The sequence below is a fragment of the Cuculus canorus genome, chromosome 8, assembly GCF_017976375.1.
Source record: "Cuculus canorus isolate bCucCan1 chromosome 8, bCucCan1.pri, whole genome shotgun sequence".
Classification (NCBI taxonomy): domain Eukaryota; kingdom Metazoa; phylum Chordata; class Aves; order Cuculiformes; family Cuculidae; genus Cuculus; species Cuculus canorus.
Genome location: NC_071408.1, coordinates 4521129 through 4546763, shown reverse-complemented (window position 1 = coordinate 4546763; position 25635 = coordinate 4521129). Strand labels below are relative to the sequence as shown.

General features: G+C 55.1%; 2 protein-coding genes and 1 long non-coding RNA gene across 3 annotated transcripts; all 3 read right to left on the bottom strand.

Annotated features, from left to right (window-relative positions):
- Positions 1-1823: 1823 nt before the first annotated feature.
- On the bottom strand, positions 1824-7746 carry LOC128852860 (cell division cycle protein 20 homolog). Its single transcript, XM_054072849.1, has 11 exons — positions 7656-7746; positions 6864-7135; positions 6475-6608; positions 5242-5344; positions 4587-4715; positions 4003-4199; positions 3568-3662; positions 3131-3362; positions 2896-3021; positions 2608-2725; positions 1824-2255 (listed from the first exon to the last, which is right to left on the bottom strand). The coding sequence occupies exons 1-11, from the start codon at positions 7721-7723 to the stop codon at positions 2077-2079; spliced, it is 1653 nt and encodes a 550-aa protein (XP_053928824.1). The 5' UTR covers positions 7724-7746; the 3' UTR covers positions 1824-2076.
- A 1076-nt stretch (positions 7747-8822) lies between these two features.
- LOC128852863 (uncharacterized) lies at positions 8823-11765 on the bottom strand. The gene is made up of 3 exons (XR_008450956.1): positions 11443-11765; positions 9691-9826; positions 8823-9090 (listed from the first exon to the last, which is right to left on the bottom strand). It is a non-coding gene; the product is annotated as an uncharacterized LOC128852863 (long non-coding RNA).
- Positions 11766-19189: 7424 nt separating this feature from the next.
- On the bottom strand, positions 19190-25141 carry LOC128852859 (cell division cycle protein 20 homolog). Its single transcript, XM_054072848.1, has 11 exons — positions 25051-25141; positions 24262-24533; positions 23873-24006; positions 22640-22742; positions 21985-22113; positions 21396-21592; positions 20961-21055; positions 20524-20755; positions 20289-20414; positions 20001-20118; positions 19190-19648 (listed from the first exon to the last, which is right to left on the bottom strand). Exons 1-11 carry the CDS (start codon positions 25116-25118, stop codon positions 19470-19472), a joined length of 1653 nt encoding a protein of 550 aa, XP_053928823.1. The 5' UTR covers positions 25119-25141; the 3' UTR covers positions 19190-19469.
- Between the last annotated feature and the right edge of the window lie 494 nt (positions 25142-25635).

The window sequence follows — 25635 nt, the reverse complement described above, 5'->3', positions numbered from 1 at the left end:
CTCCTTGGTTTTCAAATGTCAGTCTCCGGTTCTTCTCTGCAGTTTCCTCTGGAGAGGATTCCTGGGCTCAAGGACAGTTCTCCACTCCCAACTCGGCGTCGACTTGACTTGCGTGTAATGTATCCACCTTTTCATTTCTTCAACCTGAAGGATGGTGTGTGTTGCTATCAGCACCTGAAAGGGTCTCTTCCAGCTTTCTGGAAGTTCCGCTCTCCCACGTCTTGTGGTGGATGTAGCCTCTGGGCTGGAACGGTGTCCTGGAGAATCTAAAGCGAGAGGCTCAGGACATGTTACACAGCGCCCCAGGTCATTCACTGTTTTACTCAATGACAGCAGAGAAGATTTTAGCTCTGTTTCTCCTTTTAGCACTATGTCTTGAGGAAAAACGGTCATTTGATGATAAGGCCTCCCAAACATTAATGCATATGGACTGGTCTTAGCCTCAGCTCTTGGCTGTAGCCTTGTTCTTAGCAAAGCCCATGCAAGAGCGTGGGGCCGTTGCGAAGATATCTCCTGACAAATTTTACCCTTTTGTCTCTGCAGAGTTTGATTCATCTTTTCCACCTTCCCACTAGTGGGGGACCCAGGGGGTGTGCAGGGCCCATTTTCTCTCTAGGACTTGGCTCAAATCTTGTACAATCTCTGCTATAAAGTGAGGACTTCTAGCTGAGAACAGACCTATGGGAATTCCAAACCGTGGTATAATTCCCTTCAAGGAGGTTTTAGTCACCTCTCTTGCTTTACGGGTGCTGCAGGGCAATGCCTCTGGCCAGCCTGACAATGTGTCTCCTGGTCCCAACAGGTCCCGGGATCTGCCCCGTCTGGGCAGTTCAGAGAAATCTCTGTCAGGGATCACCAGGGGCATTTCCTCTGCGAGCGACTCCCAGGGGAGGGTGCTTGAGAGGGACAGGATTATTGTTCAAACAGATTCACATGTCCCCACAACGGATATTCATATCTCTGTCTATGAAAGGGATTAATACCAAGATACCTTTTCCTGCTGCCCTCGAGCTGCTCGCTCGGCCAGTCCATTACGTACCTTCATCGGGGAGTTTCCCACCTGAGGTGCCTTGCATTGCATTAGTGCCACTTCTCTCTGTTTCTGGATGTCTTTCCACAACTGCAGGACTTCTTCTTGGTTCTTGATGGGGGATCCTTGTGCAGTTAACAGTCCTCTTTCCTTCCATACTGCCCCATGGGCATGGACCGCCCTTGAAGCATATTTAGAGTCTGTCCGTAGATTTACCTTCTGAAGGCCGTCACCATTTGATGATTCCGCTGTTCCCTTTACCCCTAGAAAGGCAGCTGCATTTCCTACCTTAGCTGTTTGGAGCTCCTTGAATCAGGAGCACTGGTGCCGCCACTGCCCGCAGGCCCGGGCCACCCCTGACTCACACTAACCACCTGCCTAGAAAAGGACCCCACCGGTCTTTTCCCATCTCCTGCTCTCTGGGCTAAGACCCCCAAAGCTTGATGCTGTCTTTCCTGCACAAACAGCTCTAAAGGTTTTGTTAGATTGGGCACTCCCAGAGCTGCGGCAGACAGAACGGCCACCTTAATGGCTTCAAACGCTCTCCTCAAGTCCCTGCAGAAGCAGCGCTTCCCCAGTCTTTAAGGGCCCTCTAGAGAAGCTTTACCACAAGTCCATCATGCGGTATCCCCAGGTGACACCATCAGCCATTCCTAGAAGGTCTCTCAGCTCCCACACGGCTCTGGGCTTGGTGGTTCTGCAGACGCTTCCTTGTGATCGCTCCTGAGTCGCTGACATCCCAGCTGTGATCCCAGGGCTGTCTGTGTGACTGGCACGTAGGGTGCAGGGCGCTGCGAGCTCTTCGGTGGGCAGAAAGGCAGAGGACCGAGGCTTGGAGACCATTCTGGTGTGACACTGCGGGACTCGTCCACGGCATCCACACTGGGCTTGATTCTGTCAGCCATGGCCTTCTCTTCCAGTAAACTCCAAAAAAAAGACAAATGAAAGCACTTTGTTAATTTTAAAACGTGAATTAACATTTAATAACATTTAAAATAAGGAAGGGTAAACCAGGTTTCCCCACTCCCCCCAACAGCCCCATGCCCTTATCGTATGGTCTGGTGAAGGACGCTGCTTTTGACTCTGTTTGCCTTCTCTTTCTCCTTCTTCCTGATTGGATCCATCTGAAAACAGCGCCAGAGTCGCAGCGTTTCATCAGCAGCAGCCGAGGCCACTGTTTCACCATCAGGGCTCAGAGCCATGCTCAAGATTCTTCCTGTGTGACCTGAGGAGGAGGTGTGCGCTCAGGGATGGGCCATTCAGCACACGCTCTGGTCCCTCTGGTTCTGCCACCACACTCACATTTACTCCACTGTGCCCCAGGAACCCCACCAGCTTGCAGAGCTGTCCCCACCCTGTGCTGCAGCAGCAGGAATTCACCCTCCAGGCGTGCATTTGGAGCAACAGCACTCCTTCAGCAGCCCCCAGGAGGGCCCCCCTCGAGCAGCACACGCCTCTGCTCACCATCCGGCATCAGTGGGGCTCCAGGTTGGGCCACCCCTCTGTTCAACCCAAGGATCACAGCTGCCTTCAGCCTCCAGCAGCCCTCCCTTCCCCAGGCAAGGGGCGCAGCCTACCTTGCAGCTCGGTGACCTTGGACATGGCTGGATACTTCCAGATCACCAGCTGATTCTCTTCAGAGCCATGGCCTGAAATGAGCTCCTTGTAGTTGGTTGACCATAGGATGGAAGAGACCTGGGAGGAGGCAGGAATACAGGAAAGACAAGCTGCTTGTGCTGATGCTCAGCACCCAGAGAGAAGCATAGGCCCGTCCTTGTCCCTGCCCCTGCACCTCAGGAGCCAGCAACTCTGCTCAGGTGTCCCACCAGAAGGTGTTTACATCCAAGCTGACATCCATGTCTCACCTGGGAATGGGCATCAACATTGCCGAGGCAGGCGCCAGAACACACATTCCAGAAGCGGATGCTTTTGTCAGTGGCTCCACCTCCAGTGGCCAGAATGCTGGACTTCCACGGACACCACGCCAAAGCCTGCGAGAAGAGGGTTCATCCTAAGGCGTGCCAGAAGCAACCTGTGCGCAGGCAGTGCTGCACATCTGCCCCGCATGCAAACGCGTGCCCACAGCTGCCCCGCGCTCACCTTGACAGCACCCTGGTGCTGACGGAAGGTCTGGACTGGAGCAAATCCTCCACGGCCCCCCTGGATGCTTGGCCAGATGTTCACCAGGTGGTCATCACCGCCACTGGCAAGGTAGCGGCCATCCAGAGACCACTTCAGTCCACACACCTCCTGCTTATGACCAGCGAGTGTGGCCACGTGATGTTGAGCAACTCGGATGTCGTGGTGGTGGATTTGGCCACTGTGTGACCCACTGCAGAGAGAAGGTGCTCGGGGTCAGGCTGCACATGTTGGCGTGAAAAGCCCTCCTGGCGCTGGGGCGGGACTGCTGGACCTGCTGCTGGGTTTCACACCAGTGCTACCAGCAGCGCTGGCCTGCTGGGCTGAGTGAAGCAGATCCAGGAGAAGAATCTGCACCAGCTCCACACCGCCCTTCCCACCCCCACCCACTGCTTTACCTGGACAGGATGTAGCTGTTCCAGCTGAGACACCCCACACGGGACACGTGGCTGGTCAGACTGCGGAGACATTTCTGATGCTCGACGTCCCACAGCTAAAGAAGCAGAGCAAGAAGGTCTCCACAGTAGGAGGAAATGCCAGCTCCGTTGCTTTGCTACCTCACGGCGCAGGCTCTGGCATTCAGCCTGGTCACCCTGGGAGCAGGGATCAATTTGTATCTCATGCCCACAGAACAGAGGAGAAGTCGAGGGCTCAGAAACCCCAAGCCCAAGCTCTGCCTCGCTGCTGCAGCTCTTCACTGGCTGTGGACATCTCCAGCCCACACCAGGCAAGTCAGAGCGTGTTGCATCTTTCTTGTGCCGGCCAAGCCTTTGTCCCAAGGCCCCACAGCTCCAGCAATCCCCAAACAGCTCCAGTTCTCCTCCCGCACTCACCTGCACCTCACCGTTGCTCACACCAACAGCAAGGCAGTCTCCTCCGTTACCCCAGGACACAGAGGAAACATAATCAGCTACGTGCTCTATCTCCATGAGGTTGACAGTCTCCCTAGAGATGTGGTGCCACAGGTAGACAGTGGTGTCCAGAGCCAGCGCCAGGAGGTTTTGAGTGCTCCAGTCAAGGAGAGTCAGGTCTACAGTTTGGAAGAGCAATGCAATGCAGGTCACACTGTGCCGCCCTGGAGAGCCCTTCACCAGTGCTGATGCTGCACCTTCCACCACCACCACCAGGTGTGAGTGTGCCCACACACATGGACACACAGGCAGGGAAGGGGCAGCCTTCTGGGTGTCACCATGCCCAGCTGCGGGTCCCATAGCCCCAATCCAAGTCACCTGCACAGCACTTGCGACCACTGTTCCTAGAAGGCTTCACCCTAAAAGTGGTCCGTGCCAGCCCAAGGGCATAAGAGACTGAAACAGCCCAGGCAGAGCTCCAGTTCCTCAGACCACACTGTCCTAGGAACTGCACTGCACTACACAGCGATCTCAATGCCCAGCACTCAACAACGCAGCCCACTTACAATAGTCATCGTGGATGTCTGGGGCACTCAGGACTCGGTCTGGTGCAGAAGAAATGTATCTGCCCTTTCTCCTGCCGAACCCAGGCATCACCTCGTGCCCGTAGAGCGCTTTGAGGTTGTACTGATAGCCTGCGTGCAGAGAAACACTTTGGTTAACCTGAGTTCCTGTTTCCTCCCAGCTACGCCCTGCTCACCCAAGGAGAAATCCCTCCCAGGGAAAATGCAGCCCTGAGAGCAGAGCCACGCTCAGAAGAGCGCAGGGCGTTAACGGCACTGGCGGGGTGAACTGCTGAGCCAGGGGCAGCTCCGGATCTGGAACTCAAAGGAACAAGTTTAACTGACAGGCCCGTGGTTTTCCGTGTCCCGTTACGTTTAGAGATGGTTAAGGTACAAAGAGAACAGCAGGGAGTTGGAAGCTTGTGCAGCCATCGGGAAAGTTTGCCACCTGCAGTTCCAGAAAGCACTTGGCAGCTTTTGTAAATCAGTTCACTGGAGCTGTCACGCAGCCCCTCAGCCACTGGAAACCTAAGGATTCGGGAGACCTCGGCGTGCACAGCAGCTCCAAGAAGCCAACTGATCCCTGCACATGTGGAGCTGCTGTTCCCCTGCCCCGGGGTCTCCAGCTGAGCCAACTCACCCAGACCCTGTCCCTCACCTGCTGCAGTGGTCTGAGCCTTTCCACTGAGGCGGAGAACCTCTTCCAGGATCTTTTCCAGATCAAAGGCATTCAGACTCGCTGCCCAGGGTCTCTGGCGCTCCTACAGAGACAATCTGCCCTCAGCGAGATGCATCGGAAACACAAAGCCCGCGCTCCACTTCAAACTGCAGCTGGCAGAGCACACACCTCAGCCGCCCTCTCCTCGGATCAGGAGGTGCCCAGCCGTGGGGTGGGTGTCAGTGGCACCCAGCCAGCTCCAAGGGCTTGGAGCTCAAATAGAGCCAGTTTGGGGCCTGACTCAGCTGCTCTCAGTAACTTCATTCTCTGAAAGCTACTGCATGGTTTTGAGACAGTGTCCCTTGCTACAGGGGATCCCACAGGACATTGGTACGCAAAAACAACAAGGCTCACACTTATCCCTTGTGAACCAAGAATCTGTGGTGACGTTCCCATCGAGGGATGGGGAGCGGGTGCGATCTCCGATATTTGTACATATATTATTTCTTCCTAATTAGTTTAATAACCATTACTACTATCATTTCACTAAAGCTGCAGTTTTAGTTTCCAACTCACAAGTCTCTTTCCTCTCATTTCCCTTTCCCCCTTTCCCTGGGGGGTGGGAAGGGATTTGGGACTACAACTGCATGGTTTTAGCTGCCGATATCAGCCAGGCTGGGGCTAAACTGCGACACAGCTCCAAGTGGTTTTTCCTCAGACTCCAGCACACTGTCCTGCTCACATTTTCGCACAGAGGAGTGGCCAGGTCAGTGTCTCATGGCCAGTGGAGAAAGCCACAACCACAAGGAACCAAATGCTTCCTAAAGAGATTTCAGAACCCAGCAGACACATTCCAGAGCAGCTCCCCACACAGACATTGTCCTGGAACAGCTCCCGCCGCAGCGGCACTGGGCACAGGTTCACAGCTTTGGAGCTGCGTATCCGGGGCTGATGAGGCTTTCAAATGGAGCAAAGGAAGCAGCAGAGGCTCTTCCCTGGGCCCTGGGCAATGTCCCTACAGAACAGCTTCACTCAGGCTCCCATTCCCTTCCCAGACCCTACAGCTCCAAGCTCATCCGCGGCTCCTAAAGGGCAGAGCTGGAGGCAGTGCTGCTCGGGGCTGTCAGCCTCACACACTCATGCGAGACAACTTCCAGTTTGCTTCTCTGGGAAAGGCCAGGAAGGGGTTTGGGAGGGACCAGTGCACTCAACGGAACTCAGCAACACACTCACCTTCACGGTAGGTGACACCACAGCAGTGTCCTTCTGGAACTTGGCCACATCCATGTCCAGAGCTCTCCGGCTGGGAATGTAGCGATCAGGCCCAACGATCCTTTGGGTCCTCTGCATTTTGGATCCTCGTATAGCTGCGTTCACACACATTGATATTGTCTTACAGCTAAGGAACAGCCCAGCCCAGAGCCTTCCTGAGACAGCAAAGCCAGCGCTTTGCCACATCCCCCCTCGCAGACAAGCGGCACTCACAGAGCTCGTGCCGTCCAAAGCCCACCTCGCTCGGACCTCTGCCCCCTGTCTAACGCGCGAGTTCGGGGCTGCCAACAGACAGCAACTGCAGAGGTCTGTGCCCCTCGACCCCCCGCACCCCCTCTGCCACCGCTCACCGGCTGTGCCGCACCACATCCCGCTGGAGCTGTGGGAGCCGCTGCCCGTGCGGATGATGGGGCTGAGCCCGGGGCTGAGCTCTGCTCGGCCTCGGGGATTGCCGGGAGCGGCTGCGGCAGCGCCGCGGGGATCGCTGCAGGGATCGCCTTGGGAATCGCCTCGGGAATCGCTTTGGGAATCGCCTCGGGAATCGCTTTGGGAATCGCCTCGAGAAATGCCGCGTACGGCTCCAACAGCGGAAGGGTCGCCTCGAGCAGAAACTGCACGTGGGCTGCAGGCGAGGGCGTCAGTGGGGGCAGCACCGGGAGCGGGGCTGCAGCCTGGCCACCACGGCCCCGGGGCTGATCCGCAGCACCCTCGGCACTGAGGCCTCCTCTGCTCTGCCTCTGCCTCTCCCCCCATCTCCGGAGCCCTCCCTCTGCCCTCTTTCTCTCTCCCTCCCCTTCCATTCCTCTCTCCCCCCCCTCTCTCTCTCCCACACGCTTCTCCCTCTCTCCCCTCTCCGTCTCCCTTTCCTCCCTCTCCTCAGCTCCTTTCCCCTCCCTTCACCCTCAGCTCTCCCTTCTACCCCTTCTCCTCTCTCTCAGCCCCTCCCTCTCTGCCCCTTTTCCCCCTCTCGCTCTCCTCCTCTCCCCTTCCCTCTGCGCTCCCTCTCTCGCAGCCCTTTCTCCCCTCTCCCCTCCCTGCCCTCCTCTCCCCTTTCCCCGCGGCTCTCTCGCCCCTCCCCGCCGACCCCAGCCCCGCCGATCGGTTCCTGCCCCGCAGCCCCTCAGCCGCGCTGCCGCCCTCACCTCCGCGCTGCGGTTAAAGCTCGCGCAGCCCCGAACCGGCGATGGACCCGCGCGGACGCGCCTCTCATTGGCTGAAGCGGGGACGGCCCCTCCCATTGGCTGAAGCGGGGACGGGGGCTCGAGGCACCCCAAAAATGGGGGCATCCCCAAAACTGGGGGTTCTTACTCCCTAGGAACCCCCCAGAATGCACAGCCTGCCCCCCCCAAAAACTCCCCCCCAGGGCAGCGTCGGGCTGGAGAAGAGGAGGCACCCCACAAAGGGGAGGGTCGGGCACCCCAAAAATGGGGGTGCCCCAAAACTTTGGGGCTCCTAGGTGCATTCTGGGGGGTAATTTTCCCTTCCAAGCCCCTAGAAGCCCCCAAATCCAGCCCCCCCCAAGCTCTCAGGGGACCCTAAAAATGCCATCCCAGCTCCCCCAAAGCCCCCAGGAACCCCAAAACCCACCCTACCCCTCCCACCCCACCCCCCAAATCTCCCTCAAACCCTCAGGAGATCCCAAAAGCTCCACCTCAGCACCTCCAAAGCCCCTGGGGACCCCAAAACTCAGCCCTATCCTCCCATAAACTCCTCCCCAAATCTCCCCCTCAGGGGACCTCAAAACCCCCACTCCAGACCCCCAATGCCTTCCTCGGCCTATAGGAACCCCAAAACTCAGCCATATCTCCCCAGAGCACCCCCAAATCTCCCCCAAACCCCTAGCGGACCCCAAAATCCAACCCCAGCTCCCCCAAAGCTCCTGGAGACCCCAAACACTGCACCCTAGCCTCTTCCCAATGGCCCCTCTGAGCCCCACAGCACTCCAAAATGTACCCCCCCAGCTCCCCAATTCCCCTTGCCAAGCCCCCAGGAACCCCAAACCCCGGCCCCACCTCCCTATAGCCTCCCCCAAACTCCCTGGGGACCCCCAAACCCCCACCTCAGCCACCCCCAATGCCCACCAAGGCCCCTGGGGACCCCAAAACTCTCTCACAAGAGTTGAGGTGGGGCTGAGGGGGAACGCAAGATCTCGGGAGATTTTGGGGTACCCCCACATTTCAGGGCTCCTTCCCCCTACAATCGCCCTGGAGGCTGAGGGGCAGTTGTCCTGACAAACCTCTCCCCACGGGAAGTACTTGACCTTTGAAATACCTGAAGGGATTGCCTTGTTCTTTCTTCCTTCTAAACACGGAAAAAGTAAAACACATACAGCACTTGGCAACCGATCAAAAGCTTTAATGCAGACAACGCTGGTTTCCACAGGGTTCCTCCAGCTTCCCTGGGCCTGGGCAGAAGAGGCCAAAGTGTCCCCCGATACAGACACACTCTTCCCAGTCACACAGTGAAGGTGACAGCAACGCAACCTTGAGATGGTCCAGGTGAGACCACGCATCCAGGCTGGGCACAGGCAGCTGAAGGAGGGGAATTCGCTTCCCACGCAGCACCGAGAAGAGGGACCTGGAAGAGAGAACACAGAGAAAGGAAGGTTAACAGCAGAATGAGAGGAAGCGGCCCTTAGCCCTGAGACAAAAGCGCGTTCCTCCTTTGCCCATGTTTCCTCCTCTGACCTTCCAATCCCCCTGCCTCACGCTACAGCCCACCCAAAGAAAGCTGAGAAGAGAATCTCCTTCCAAATAATAGCAAAAGTTTTCACGTGTCCCCCTGAAAGGAGACCACAAGGAACGGGAGAACTTGCAAGATGGAAAGTGGTTTCAGCGCACTGAGTTTCAAAGTCCTGAGAGAATACAATTTCTTTTCATATTTATTCTTAAAGGTATATAATCAAAGAGGGAAATAAAACTGAACTGAATCTCACCAAAGATACTCCTTACACTACGATGCTCTAAATCACAATCACGCGAATGTTCAACATAGAAAAGCAGCCCAGGCACTGTTACTGCTAAAACATACTCTTCTCTTCTAGCAATAGTTACAGAAGGGTGCACGGAGAGGAACAACTCTTCAGGACCGTACCACACAAAACGTTTCTACAAACAGCGCTGCTGTGAACCGGGCTGAGAGCACACGTGCACTTTCAGGTTCGCAGGCACGACTCACATTAACACTTCAAAGGACTGATCCTTTGAGCAGCTCCAGCTTCAGTCTCCAACAGCACAGGAGATTGGAAGGTGTCAACCAGAAAGGGCGACGCTGCTGAGATTGGTCACAAAAAGAAGCTGAGGTATTTCCAAATCTGAAAAAGAAAATGGTTTCTCATCAGCCTGCATCCCGACAGTCCGTTCCAGCAAGTCGCTAGCTGAACTACTGTAGTTCGTTCTGCTGCCAGCTGGAAGTTTTGTCCTCCAGCCCAGCAGAGCACTCAGTCTGTGCTCAGTTCTGCCAGCCACACTAGGCCAACACAGTCCCCTCAGTTGCCTTCCAAGCAGTTTAGCGGTTGATCTACATTAAAAGCCACCTAAGCCCAATACTTACTACAAGGTCCGGAATGTTTGTGATTTACAGGTAATTGGTACAGCTCCACGCAGCCCTCTCCAGCTGAGCCCAGCACAGTTTCACTTTGCAAATCAGCTGGAGACTGCCCGCTGCAGCAACGGCTGATTTCAGAAACTCCCTCTTCCGCAGCTCCACACCTCTCCCCTGACAGGGCTGCATCTTTCCCTCTCTACTCTACACCTTGCCCTAAAGACAGTCCTCCTTGCAGAAGCGTGTTCAAGACAAGAAAGCTTGCAGCTAACCACTACCCTGCATACACGGTTGCTCTATGCACGCTTCATTCATTAGCCAGGATTTTGTTTCTCACATGAAAAGCAACGCTTCCCTTCTCACAGGTTCAGCTGGGAAGTACATTTCATCCTAATACTGTTGTTTGATCCGGTCTTCACGAAATGTGATGCCGTCACACGCTAAGTTGAAGCGGAGGCACAACTTCAGCCACATTTAAAGTGGCTCACAGACACTGAGGATGGAGTAGGAAGCACAAGAAACTCAAGCTTATTTCATTCACGCCTCCATCTCCAAACAGAGCCCTTCCTTCAGATCTTAGAGCTCTTTCTTCTCCTGCACGAAACCAGGATCGGAAATCGGGTTTTGGTCTCTTCCCCTGAGAGAGCTCGCATAGCCGCGTGCAAATTCTTCCCAAAGAAACAGTTCTAGCACCCCTGCCAGCCCCAAACAGAAGGATATTTGTGACATACATTCTCATCTGTCTCAGCAGTGGAGCCTCTTCCTTATTAACCAGGCATTGACTCTAGCTGGCTGCTTGCCTCGCCCTGGTTTTCTCTGTGTTGTAGCCCACCCTCCGCCCGCTCGAGAGAAGAGAAAGTGGAAGTTGCCTTTCGCATGGCTCTGAGCAGACACACTGTGTGGAACACTGTTTACACCACCCACCCCCAATGTGCCCCTTTCTTAGGCAAAGGGCATCTTTAACACAACAATCCAAAGGCAGCAGGAGTTACTGCAGTTGGAGAATCCATAAACCTCACATTCTATGGGATGTAGGAGCATACAGAGCCTTCCGCATTCGCATTAAGAAAAAGTCCTGCCCAATCCAGGCAGATAGAAGCAAAATAAGGCACCTCAGTTGCAGACACCCTCACACTAGAGAGGCTCCTAGTGCTACTGTCTCTCATTTGCGGAGGATACCAGACACTGCATTACATTTCCACCCCTAGAGATGGTCCCTCTGGCTTAGCAAGCAGATGAGCTGTTCCAGCACACAACCTCTGTGCTGGAGAACTTCAGACCCACAGGATGACCCCACAACAGCTCCAGCTGTAGATCCTGAGAGAAAGCAACCTGCTTAGCTACACCATAACCAATCTCCATGCAAACTCAACACAAGCATTTCACCTTTGTGGGGCCTTGAGGGGCCTCTACAGGCTCATCAGGGATCCAACCGCTTTCTGAGGGACCGCATCCGCCAGCCTGCACACGTTCTGTGCGGCCGTTGCCTTCGCCGGGGCTTTCACACAACAACCGTGGGACAACATCAACTCGTCCATAAGCACGCACATACACACGTGCAGAGGAATGCTAAAGGGAAACCACACGAAGCTTTGTTAGGCAATAGCACATGAAGATGATCCCAGAAAAGCCGGACCGAGGCCTTTTCATTTAGCCAGTGAAAAGCAGGTGAAGTTCATTCTCCTTCTCCCCCCATGCCATGCCAGCTCACTCACAGTTATTCCTTGTGATGGGACAGAAGAATACCAGTCTTTGAAAAAGCAGGGCTGTTCTGTGAGACTTTTGCCATATTTTCGGCAGCAAGGACATTCTCCTGATTGGCTCTTTGGGCTGTGAGGAAAGCGAAACATGAACGTTATGTTATGAATTTTTAACACCACCTCAGAATATCATTACGATGCTAACAAAGCCATTTGTCAAGTTACGGGTGACAGTCGGAGTTGAAATACAAAACCAAACAAACAACCCCCCCATGCGTGATGAATGATGACGCAGTTAACGACACGACTACACCACTGGTAGTAGTGTAGAAGAAGCCTGGCCAAGAACAAGGATCTGGCCAAGACAAGGATCACATCAAGCTCTCATCCAAAGAGGGACAAATCAAGGAGCTGGAAGCAACTGCCCGAACCAGGAGTCAGCATCACATACATCATCATTGCTCAGAGCTGCAAAGTGGATGTGAAGGTATGGGATGTCAAAGGAATAGTGAGACGCTGGCTGAGACATTGGCATGCTCTTCCCCGGAGCCCTCCGATAGCAGTGCTATGCTTCTTTGGACAGTAAACATCAGACACCCATTAGACCAAACCCTAATGCTGGTGGCAGCTAAATTATTCTCCCCCTCTCTTCCTCTGCTTTTTTCTGATATCCAGCCTGAACCTCCCCTGGCGGAGCTTCAGGCCATTCCCCCTTGTCTTGTCCTCTGTCACTTGGGAGAAGAGCCCAGCTCCCACCTCTCAAACCAAGCACCGTGACGGTGTCAAGACAGTCACAGAATCATAGAATAGCTTGTGCTGGAAGGGATCTTAAAGCCCATCCAGTTCCACCCCTCCTGCCATGGGCAGGGACACCTCCCACTGGATCAGGCTGCTCAAGGTCCCACCCAACCTGGCCTCGAACCCCTCCAGGGATGGGGCAGCCACAGCTTCCCTGGGCAATCTGGGCCAGGGCCTCACCACCCTCATCATGAAGAAATTCCTCATGTCCAGTCTAAACCAGCCCCTCTCCAGTTTATACCTGTCCTATCCCCACAAGCCTTTGTAAACAGTCCCTCTCCACCTTTCTTGTAGCCCTTTTCAGGTACTGGAAGATCGCTATAAGATCTCCTCGGAGTCTTCTCTTCTCCAGACTGAAGAAGCCCAACTCTCTCAGCCTCTCCTCATATGGGAGGTGCTCCAGCCCTCTCATTATCTTTGTTACCCTCCTCTGGACCCATTCCAACAGCTCCATCTCCTTCCTAGAGTGAGAATTCCAGAACTGGACACAATCCTCTAGGTGGGGTCTCCCAAGAGAGGAACAGAGGGTCAGAATCCCCTCCCTCGCCCTGCTGGCCGCGCTGCTTTGGATGCAGCCCAGGACACGTTGGCCTTCTGGGCTGCGAGCGCACACTGCCGGCTCATATCGAGGTTCTCATCCACCAGCACCCCAAGTCCTTCTCTGCAGGGCTGCTCTCAGTCACATTATTCCCATCGTGTACCGAAACTGCGGATGGCCCCGACCCGGGAGTAGGACCTTGTACTTGGCCTTGTTGAACCTCACGAGGTTCTCACAGCCCCACTTCTCCCACCCTCTGGTGACGTCCCGTCCTGCAGTTCCTCAGCGGAGAACGGACAGCAGGAGCCGTGACACCCAACACGACAGGAATAAACGCAGCCACGGAGCTACAAACCCTTGCGCTGTCCCAAAGCCTCGTCGCACGGCGCTGGCGGGGAGGATCCCCAGGACTCACCCGCTCCCGCTCGCGGGGATCCCCGCAGTGCGCGCCCTCCGCTCGGGAAAGACGCGACCGGACACCGCAGGACGCAGAGAGAGCGCGCGCGAGAGAGACGCTCTGTCCCGTAGGGCTGACTCTATGGTCGCCGCCAGCGCCGCTCTGGCTTCTACGTTGGCACTCTATGGCCGGCGCCGCCGCTCCGGGCTCGCTCTCGAAGACCCGCAGTCCTCCCGCGTCTGGGCTGCGTTGCGTATGGTTTATAGAATCACAGAATGGTTTCGCTGCGAAGGGACCTCAAACCAATCGAGTTCCGCGCCGGTTGGAAAGGACACTAAAGCCTATCCACTTCCAACCCCTCTGCCATGGGCAGGGACACCTCCCACTGGCTCAGGCTGCCCAAGGCCCATCCAACCTGGCCTGGAACACCTCCAGCGATGGGGCAGCCACAGCTTCCCTGGGCAACCTCTGTCCTCTTCTGGACCCGTTCCAACAGCTCCATCTCCTTCTTATGTTGAGGATTCCAGAACCAGACACAACCCTCCAGATGAGGTCTCCCAAGAGAGGAACAGAGGGTCAGAATCCCCTCCCTCGCCCTGCTGGCCACGCTTGTTTTGATGCAGCCCAGGACACGTTTGGCCTTCTGGGCTGCGAGCGCACACTGCTGTTGTGATTGGCTGTGAAAATTATTTTTAGATTATAAAAGCATTTAATGAGTAGGTACCACTGGTTTGCTGAAGCAAGTGAATCATAATAAAAAGAATTTTATATGCATGTCTCTGCTCCACGGGAACATCTTCGCTGTGGGAAAGGCTCATTCCACTCCATCTCACACGTTCAGCGTAGGGAAGGTCTGAGATAAAGCTGGAACTGAAAAAGACAGGCAATGGGGAGCATCTCTAGGATTGCGTATCAGAAGATGTTGCCTGTTGTTTTGCCATTGGAATCAGTAAAAAACAAACCCAAAAGTAAAAGCTACTCAACAGAAAATATTCTTTTTTCTGGCAAACCTACATGCAGTGAATGAAATGAAACCCGTACCTTTGGTATTTTTACTACCCTAAGACTTCACTCATGGAATGTTACACCAGATACTGACAGTCTGAATAGTTTATTAAATGTGTGAATGTGGGTTCTTTGGGTGAGAAAATAAAAGACAATGCAGATCTGTGAGTGGAAATGATTTAAATGCAGGTATGATGAGACTTCTGTTTCTTGAAACAACTTCAGTTGCCCGGTGTTCAAGGAAGCTTTAGGCATCTGTGTAAAAAAACAATACACCATGGACCTCCAGGAAGCCATAAGCACCATTCCAGTCTGTGGGATTCCAGAGTCGAACACAGGGCTCCAGGTGGGGTCTCACCAAAGCGGAGTAGAGGGCCGGAATCTCCTCCCTCGCCAGTCCCACTGCTTTGGACGCACAGAACATCTCTGCCACAGCCACTGCTCCCTCTGTGGGGAGAAATGAGGGTAAATCCCAAGACATTTTTCCACTCACTAAGGTAAACCACAACAGAAGCACAAGGATTTTCAATCCCTACAGAGAAGCCTCCGACATCCCTTGAAACAACTACAGTTGCCCGGTGTTCAAGGAAGGTTTAGGCATCTGTGTAAAGGAATGATACACCATGGACCTCCAGGAAGCCATAAGCACCACTCCAGTCTGGATGTGAATTCTCTATGATTTTTCATAGCTCTCATCCGGACTCGCTCTAACAGGTCTGTGTGATTCGTATGTTGGGGATTCCAGAGCCGAACACAGGGCTCCAGGTGGGGTCTCACCAAAGCGGAGCAGAGGGCCGGACTCTCCTCCCTCGCCAGTCCCACTGCTTTGGACGCACAGAACATCTCTGCCACAGGCACTGCTCCCTCTGTGGGGAGAAATGAGGGTAAATTCCAGGATTTTTTCCCACTCGTTAGGGTAAACCACAACAGAAGCACAAGGATTTCAATCCCTACAGAGAAGCTTCCGACATCCCTTGAAACAACTACAGTTGCCCGGTGTTCAAGGAAGCTTTAGGCATCTGTGTAAAGGAATGATACACCATGGACCTCCAGGAAGCCAGGAGCACCACTCCAGTCTGGGTGTGAATTCTCTATGACTTTTCATAGCTCTCATCCAGACTCACTCTAACAGGTCTGTGTGATTTGTACGTTGGGGATTCCAGAGCCGAACACAGGGCTCCAGGTGGGGTCTTACCAGAGCGGAGCAGAGGGCCGGACTCTCCTCCCTCGCCAGTCCCACTGCTTTGGATGCATCCATCACCAGTGCTTCTCATCCCATCCCTTTTCTTGGCAGCTGAGGTCAGAATTGACACAAACAAATTTTTGAAGACAATAAATCTAAATCTGTTTCCTCATCATCTGCATTTAGCCTGTCTCATACGAAATTTGGCCAATGCCAGGCCAACCATCTATGAACCACATCCAATGGTCACAGGCAGTGTCAGGCAGTGCTGATCTCCTTTGCCAGGCAACCACCAACAACCCAGCTACAGCCACCCCAAGGGGTGAAGGAAAAGCTGTCACTCACCATGGGGAACTGGTGGGGTACCAGTTTTACCAGTGGGGTACAATCTCTGAGCTCCACTGAAGCTCTGCCTCTGCCTGAGACCTGCCTTCCCAAGCAGCACTGGGATTTTTAGCCAGTTTCCAGCCATAACTCCTCATAGTTCTGGCTGTGCTATGAGTGCTTGCAGGTCCTCGTGCTAAACCTTCCCTCACACTGAACCGTAGCTGCTTCCTTCAGGACAAGCTTTGAAGCGGATCTTCATTCAGACTGGTTCAACCCAGAACAGCATGTGCCGTCTACAGACACCTCTGATGCCAAGGAATTTCTCAGTCCTACCTCTGATCCAAAGAGGTTTCCCAGGTCTTCTCAATCCAGAGAGGGGACAGGAGTGCCTTTGATCTCTGGATGGAGAAGACTGCACACTTGGAGCCAATTACAGCACTCGGTCCTGGAAGACCTAACAGAAAATTATTACTCAGCGAGTGTTGAGGAGAAAAAAAAAAAGAGCTGTTCAAATATCTGTTCATCAGTTAAACAACCTGTCACTGGCTGATCACTGCCACCAGCTGATTCCTTCAAGAAGCTCCCTCTCTGGTCGGCACAGAGCATCTCTGCCACAGCCACTTCTCCCTCTGTGGGGAGAAATGAGGGTAAATCCCAGGAGTTAATGTCTCACTCGCTAAGGTAAACCACAACAGGAGCACAAGGATTTTCAGTCCCTACAGAGAAGCTTCCGACATCCCTTGAAGCAACATCAGTTGCCCGGTGCTCAAGGAAGCTTTAGGGATCTGTGTAAAGGAATGCTGCTTTACAAACCTCTTACAAATCAAACGCACTCTCATCTACCCCACACCTCGACAGCTGGAAACAAAGGCATCTTTTACCCGGTTCTTCTCCTCCAGCTCAAAAGTCCATGTCCTACGCCATTTAATTTGCACACTGACCTAATGACAGAAACGTTTGGTTTTACCACAGCAATGCGGTCTCCCCACAGCCTCCCTTTATCCAGGCTAAACAGCCCCAGGTCCCTCAGCTGCCTCTTGTAAGACCTGGTCTCCAGCCCCTCAAGGACTTTGTTGCCCTTCTCTGGATGCACTCCAGTGCCTCAATGTCCTTCTTCTAGTGAGGGGCCCAAAACTGAACAAAAGATTCAAGGTGCGGCCTCACCTCCAGAAGAGTCGAGTATGTAAGGGAGCCGAGGGGAGTGGGAACTCCTGTCATACAAGAACTGAACACTTCTACCCAATTTCCTGACCTCATGCAGAAGGAGGACAGACTTACCACCTCTCTGGCTAAACGTTCCCTCACATTCTGGCCTTTACCCCATTGGGGCAACAATCCCTGAAAGTCACGACCATCCACACACCAAACGCAGATGCAGGCAAAACCCCACCTCCTTGGTTTTCAAATGTCAGTCTCCGGTTCTTCTCTGCAGTTTCCTCTGGAGAGGATTCCTGGGCTCAAGGACAGTTCTCCACTCCCAACTCGGCGCTGACTTGACTTGCGTGTAATGTATCCACCTGTTCATTTCTTCAACCTGAAGGATGGTGTGTGTTGCTATCAGCACCTGAAAGGGTCTCTTCCAGCTTTCTGGAAGTTCCGCTCTCCCACGTCTTGTGGTGGATGTAGTCTCTGGGCTGGAACGGTGTCCTGGAGAATCTAAAGCGAGAGGCTCAGGACATGTTACACACCGCCCCAGGTCATTCACTGTTTTACCCAATGACAGCAGAGAAGATTTTAGCTCTGTTTCTCCTTTTAGCACTATGTCTTGAGGAAAAACAGTCATTTGATGATAAGGCCTCCCAAACATTAATGCATATGGACTGGTCTTAGCCTCAGCTCTTGGCTGTAGCCTTGTTCTTAGCAAAGCCCATGCAAGAGCGTGGGGCCGTTGCGAAGATATCTCCTGACAAATTTGACCCTTTTGTCTCTGCAGATTTGATTCATCCTTTCCACCTTCCCACTAGTGGGGGACCCAGGGGGTGTGCAGGGCCCATTTTCTCTCTAGGACTTGGCTCAAATCTTGTACAATCTCTGCTATAAAGTGAGGACTTCTAGCTGAGAACAGACCTATGGGAATTCCAAACCGTGGTATAATTCCCTTCAAGGAGGTTTTAGTCACCTCTCTTGCTTTACGGGTGCTGCAGGGCAATGCCTCTGGCCAGCCTGACAATGTGTCTCCTGGTCCCAACAGGTCCCGGGATCTGCCCCGTCTGGGCAGTTCAGAGAAATCTCTGTCAGGGATCACCAGGGGCATTTCCTCTGCGAGCGACTCCCAGGGGAGGGTGCTTGAGAGGGACAGGATTATTGTTCAAACAGATTCACATGTCCCCACAACGGATATTCAGATCTCTGTCTATGAAAGGGATTAATACCAAGATACCTTTTCCTGCTGGCCTCGAGCTGCTCGCTCGGCCAGTCCATTACGTACCTTCATCGGGGAGTTTCCCACCTGAGGTGCCTTGCATTGCATTAGTGCCACTTCTCTCTGTTTCTGGATGTCTTTCCACAACTGCAGGACTTCTTCTTGGTTCTTGATGGGGGATCCTTGTGCAGTTAACAGTCCTCTTTCCTTCCATACTGCCCCATGGGCATGGACCGCCCTTGAAGCACATTTAGAGTCTGTCTGTAGATTTACCTTCTGAAGGCCGTCACCATTTGATGATTCCGCTGTTCCCTTTACCCCTAGAAAGGCAGCTGCATTTCCTACCTTAGCTGTTTGGAGCTCCTTGAATCAGGAGCACTGGTGCCGCCACTGCCCGCAGGCCCGGGCCACCCCTGACTCACACTACCCAGTTGCTTAGAAAAGGACCCCACCGGTCTTTTCCCATCTCCTGCTCTCTGGGCTAAGACCCCCAAAGCTTGATGCTGTTTTTCCTGCACAAACAGCTCTAAAGGTTTTGTTAGATTGGGCACTCCCAGAGCTGCGGCAGACAGAACGGACACCTTAATGGCTTCAAACGCTCTCCTCGAGTCCCCACAGAAGCAGCGCTTCCCCAGTCTTTAAGGGCCCTCTAGAGAAGCTTTACCACAAGTCCATCATGTGGTATCCCCAGGTGACACCATCAGCCATTCCTAGAAGGTCTCTCAGCTCCCACACGGCTCTGGGCTTGGTGGTTCTGCAGACGCTTCCTTGTGATCGCTCCTGAGTCGCTGACATCCCAGCTGTGATCCCAGGGCTGTCTGTGTGACTGGCACGTAGGGTGCAGGGCGCTGCGAGCTCTTCGGTGGGCAGAAAGGCAGAGGACCAAGGCTTGGAGACCATTCTGGTGTGACACTGCGGGACTCGTCCACGGCATCCACACTGGGCTTGCTTCTGTCAGCCATGGCCTTCTCTTCCAGTAAACTCCAAAAAAAAGACAAATGAAAGCACTTTGTTAATTTTAAAACGTGAATTAACATTTAATAACATTTAAAATAAGGAAGGGTAAACCAGGTTTCCCCACTCCCCCCAACAGCCCCATGCCCTTATCGTATGGTCTGGTGAAGGACGCTGCTTTTGACTCTGTTTGCCTTCTCTTTCTCCTTCTTCCTGATTGGATCCATCTGAAAACAGCGCCAGAGTCGCAGCGTTTCATCAGCAGCAGCCGAGGCCACTGTTTCACCATCAGGGCTCAGAGCCATGCTCAAGACTCTTCCTGTGTGACCTGAGGAGGAGGTGTGCGCTCAGGGATGGGCCATTCAGCACATGCTCTGGTCCCTCTGGTTCTGCCACCACACTCACATTTACTCCACTGTGCCCCAGGAACCCCACCAGCTTGCAGAGCTGTCCCCACCCTGTGCTGCAGCAGCAGGAATTCACCCCCCAGGCGTGCATTTGGAGCAACAGCGTTCCTTCAGCAGCCCCCAGGAGGGCCGCCCTCGAGCAGCACACGCCTCTGCTCACCATCCTGCATCAGTGGGGCTCCAGGTTGGGCCACCCCTCTGTTCAACCCAAGGATCACAGCTGCCTTCAGCCTCCAGCAGCCCTCCCTTCCCCAGGCAAGGGGCGCAGCCTACCTTGCAGCTCGGTGACCTTGGACATGGCTGGATACTTCCAGATCACCAGCTGATTCTCTTCAGAGCCATGGCCTGAAATGAGCTCCTTGTAGTTGGTTGACCATAGGATGGAAGAGACCTGGGAGGAGGCAGGAATACAGGGAAGACAAGCTGCTTGTGCTGATGCTCAGCACCCAGAGAGAAGCATAGGCCCGTCCTTGTCCCTGCCCCTGCACCTCAGGAGCCAGCAACTCTGCTCAGGTGTCCCACCAGAAGGTGTTTACATCCAAGCTGACATCCATGTCTCACCTGGGAATGGGCATCAACATTGCCGAGGCAGGTGCCAGAACACACATTCCAGAAGCGGATGCTTTTGTCAGTGGCTCCACCTCCAGTGGCCAGAATGCTGGACTTCCACGGACACCACGCCAAAGCCTGCGAGAAGAGGGTTCATCCTAAGGTGTGCCAGAAGCAACCTGTGCGCAGGCAGTGCTGCACATCTGCCCCGCATGCAAACGCGTGCCCACAGCTGCCCCGCGCTCACCTTGACAGCACCCTGGTGCTGACGGAAGGTCTGGACTGGAGCAAATCCTGCACGGCCCCCCTGGCTGCTTGGCCAGATGTTCACCAGGTGGTCATCACCGCCACTGGCAAGGTAGCGGCCATCCAGAGACCACTTCAGTCCACACACCTCCTGCTTATGACCAGCGAGTGTGGCCACGTGATGTTGAGCAACTCGGATGTCGTGGTGGTGGATTTGGCCACTGTGTGACCCGCTGCAGAGAGAAGGTGCTCGGGGTCAGGCTGCACATGTTGGCGTGAAAAGCCCTCCTGGCGCTGGGGCGGGACTGCTGGACCTGCTGCTGGGTTTCACACCAGTGCTACCAGCAGCGCTGGCCTGCTGGGCCGAGTGAAGCAGATCCAGGAGAAGAATCTGCACCAGCTCCACACCGCCCTTCCCACCCCCACCCACTGCTTTACCTGGACAGGATGTAGCTGTTCCAGCTGAGACACCCCACACGGGACACGTGGCTGGTCAGAGTGCGGAGACATTTCTGATGCTCGACGTCCCACAGCTAGAGAAGCAGAGCAAGAAGGTCTCCAGAGTAGGAGGAAATGCCAGCCCTGTTGCTTTGCTACCTCACGGCGCAGGCTCTGGCATTCAGCCTGGTCACCCTGGGAGCAGGGATCAATTTGTATCTCATGCCCACAGAACAGAGGAGAAGTCGAGGGCTCAGAAACCCCAAGCCCAAGCTCTGCCTCGCTGCTGCAGCTCTTCACTGGCTGTGGACATCTCCAGCCCACACCAGGCAAGTCAGAGCGTGTTGCATCTTTCTTGTGCCGGCCAAGCCTTTGTCCCAAGGCCCCACAGCTCCAGCAATCCCCAAACAGCTCCAGTTCTCCTCCCGCACTCACCTGCACCTCACCGTTGCTCACACCAACAGCAAGGCAGTCTCCTCCGTTACCCCAGGACACAGAGGAAACATAATCAGCTACGTGCTCTATCTCCATGAGGTTGACGGTCTCCCTAGAGATGTGGTGCCACAGGTAGACAGTGGTGTCCAGAGCCAGCGCCAGGAGGTTTTGAGTGCTCCAGTCAAGGAGAGTCAGGTCTACAGTTTGGAAGAGCAATGCAATGCAGGTCACACTGTGCCGCCCTGGAGAGCCCTGCCCTTCACCAGTGCTGATGCTGCACCTTCCACCACCACCACCAGGTGTGAGTGTGCCCACACACATGGACACACAGGCAGGGAAGGGGCAGCCTTCTGGGTGTCACCATGCCCAGCTGCGGGTCCCATAGCCCCAATCCAAGTCACCTGCACAGCACTTTCGACCACTGTTCCTAGAAGGCTTCACCCTAAAAGTGGTCCGTGCCAGCCCAAGGGCATAAGAGACTGAAACAGCCCAGGCAGAGCTCCAGTTCCTCAAACCACACTGTCCTAGGAACTGCACTGCACTACACAGCGATCTCAATGCCCAGCACTCGACAACGCAGCCCACTTACAATAGTCATCGTGGATGTCTGGGGCACTCAGGACTCGGTCTGGTGCAGAAGAAATGTATCTGCCCTTTCTCCTGCCGAACCCAGGCATCACCTCATGCCCGTAGAGCGCTTTGAGGTTGTACTGATAGCCTGCGTGCAGAGAAACACTTTGGTTAACCTGAGTTCCTGTTTCCTCCCAGCTACGCCCTGCTCACCCAAGGAGAAATCCCTCCCAGGGAAAATGCAGCCCTGAGAGCAGAGCCACGCTCAGAAGAGCGCAGGGCGTTAACGGCACTGGCGGGGTGAACTGCTGAGCCAGGGGCAGCTCCGGATCTGGAACTCAAAGGAACAAGTTTAACTGACAGGCCCGTGGTTTTCCGTGTCCCGTTACGTTTAGAGATGGTTAAGGTACAGAGAGAACAGCAGGGAGTTGGAAGCTCGTGCAGCCATCGGGAAGGTTTGCCACCTGCAGTTCCAGAAAGCACTTGGCAGCTTTTGTAAATCAGTTCACTGGAGCTGTCACGCAGCCCCTCAGCCACTGGAAACCTAAGGATTCGGGAGACCTCGGCGTGCACAGCAGCTCCAAGAAGCCAACTGATCCCTGCACATGTGGAGCTGCTGTTCCCCTGCCCCGGGGTCTCCAGCTGAGCCAACTCACCCAGACCCTGTCCCTCACCTGCTGCAGTGGTCTGAGCCTTTCCACTGAGGCGGAGAACCTCTTCCAGGATCTTTTCCAGATCAAAGGCATTCAGACTCGCTGCCCAGGGTCTCTGGCGCTCCTACAGAGACAATCTGCCCTCAGCGAGATGCATCGGAAACACAAAGCCCGCCCTCCACTTCAAACTGCAGCTGGCAGAGCACACACCTCAGCCGCCCTCTCCTCGGATCAGGAGGTGCCCAGCCGTGGGGTGGGTGTCAGTGGCACCCAGCCAGCTCCAAGGGCTTGGAGCTCAAATAGAGCCAGTTTGGGGCCTGACTCAGCTGCTCTCAGTAACTTCATTCTCTGAAAGCTACTGCATGGTTTTGAGACAGTGTCCCTTGCTACAGGGGATCCCACAGGACATTGGTACGCAAAAACAACAAGGCTCACACTTATCCCTTGTGAACCAAGAATCTGTGGTGACGTTCCCATCGAGGGATGGGGAGGGGGTGCGATCTCCGATATTTGTACATATATTATTTCTTCCTAATTAGTTTAATAACCATTACTACTATCATTTCACTAAAGCTGCAGTTTTAGTTTCCAACTCACAAGTCTCTTTCCTCTCATTTCCCTTTCCCCCTTTCCCTGGGGGGTGGGGAGGGATTTGGGACTACAACTGCATGGTTTTAGCTGCCAATATCAGCCAGGCTGGGGCTAAACTGCGACACAGCTCCAAATGGTTTTTCCTCAGACTCCAGCACACTGTCCTGCTCACATTTTCGCACAGACGAGTGGCCAGGTCAGTGTCTCATGGCCAGTGGAGAAAGCCACAACCACAAGGAACCAAATGCTTCCTAAAGAGATTTCAGAACCCAGCAGACACATTCCAGAGCAGCTCCCCACACAGACATTGTCCTGGAACAGCTCCCGCCGCAGCGGCACTGGGCACAGGTTCACAGCTTTGGAGCTGCGTATCCGGGGCTGATGAGGCTTTCAAATGGAGCAAAGGAAGCAGCAGAGGCTCTTCCCTGGGCCCAGGGCAATGTCCCTACAGAACAGCTTCACTCAGGCTCCCATTCCCCTCCCAGGCCCTACAGCTCCTACAGCATCCGCGGCTCCTAAAGGGCAGAGCTGGAGGCAGTGCTGCTCGGGGCTGTCAGCCTCACACACTCATGCGAGACAACTTCCAGTTTGCTTCTCTGGGAAAGGCCAGGAAGGGGTTTGGGAGGGACCAGTGCACTCAACGGAACTCAGCAACACACTCACCTTCACGGTAGGTGACACCACAGCAGTGTCCTTCTGGAACTTGGCCACATCCATGTCCAGAGCTCTCCGGCTGGGAATGTAGCGATCAGGCCCAACGATCCTTTGGGTCCTCTGCATTTTAGATCCTCGTATACCTGCGTTCACACACATTGATATTGTCTTACAGCTAAGGAACAGCCCAGCCCAGAGCCTTCCTGAGACAGCAAAGCCAGTGCTTTGCCACATCCCCCCTCGTAGACAAGCGGCACTCACAGAGCTCGTGCCGTCCAAAGCCCACCTCGCTCGGACCTCTGCCCCCCGTCTAACGCGCGATTTCGGGGCTGCCAACAGACAGCAACTGCAGAGGTCTGTGCCCCTCGGCCCCCCGCACCCCCTCTGCCACCGCTCACCGGCTGTGCCGCACCACATCCCGCTGGAGCTGTGGGAGCCGCTGCCCGTGCGGATGATGGGGCTGAGCCCGGGGCTGAGCTCTGCTTGGCCTCGGGGATCGCCGGGAGCGGCTGCGGCAGCGCCGCGGGGATCGCTGCAGGGATTGCCTCGGGAATCGCCTCGGGAATCGCTTTGGGAATCGCCTCGGGAATCGCTTTGGGAATCGCCTCGAGAAATGCCGCGTACGGCTCCAACAGCGGAAGGGTCGCCTCGAGCAGAAACTGCACGTGGGCTGCAGGCGAGGGCGTCAGTGGGGGCAGCACCGGGAGCGGGGCTGCAGCCTGGCCACCACGGCCCCGGGGCTGATCCGCAGCACCCTCGGCACTGAGGCCTCCTCTGCTCTGCCTCTGCCTCTCCCCCCATCTCCGGAGCCCTCCCTCTGCCCTCTTTCTCTCTCCCTCCCCTTCCATTCCTCTCTCCCCCCCCCTCTCTCCCACACGCTTCTCCCTCTCTCCCCTCTCCGTCTCCCTTTCCTCCCTCTCCTCAGCTCCTTTCCCCTCCCTTCACCCTCAGCTCTCCCTTCTACCCCTTCTCCTCTCTCTCAGCCCCTCCCTCTCTGCCCCTTTTCCCCCTCTCGCTCTCCTCCTCTCCCCTTCCCTCTGCGCTCCCTCTCTCGCAGCCCTTTCTCCCCTCTCCCCTCCCTGCCCTCCTCTCCCCTTTCCCCGCGGCTCTCTCGCCCCTCCACGCCGCCCCCAGCCCCGCCGATCGGTTCCTGCCCCGCAGCCCCTCAGCCGCGCTGCCGCCCTCACCTCCGCGCTGCGGTTAAAGCTCGCGCAGCCCCGAACCGGCGATGGACCCGCGCGGACGCGCCTCTCATTGGCTGAAGCGGGGACGGCCCCTCCCATTGGCTGAAGCGGGGACGGGGGTCGAGGCACCCCAAAAATGGGGGCATCCCCAAAACTGGGGGTTCTTACTCCCTAGGAACCCCCCAGAATGCACAGCCTGCCCCCCCCCAAAAACTCCCCCCCAGGGCAGTGTCGGGCTGGAGAAGAGGAGGCACCCCACAAAGGGGAGGGTCGGGCACCCCAAAAATGGGGGTGCCCCAAAACTTTGGGGCTCCTAGGTGCATTCTGGGGGGTAATTTTCCCTTCCAAGCCCCTAGAAGCCCCCAAATCCAGCCCCCCCCAAGCTCTCAGGGGACCCTAAAAATGCCATCCCAGCTCCCCCAAAGCCCCCAGGAACCCCAAAACCCACCCTACCCCTCCCACCCCACCCCCCAAATCTCCCTCAAACCCTCAGGAGATCCCAAAAGCTCCACCTCAGCACCTCCAAAGCCCCTGGGGACCCCAAAACTCAGCCCTATCCTCCCATAAACTCCTCCCCAAATCTCCCCC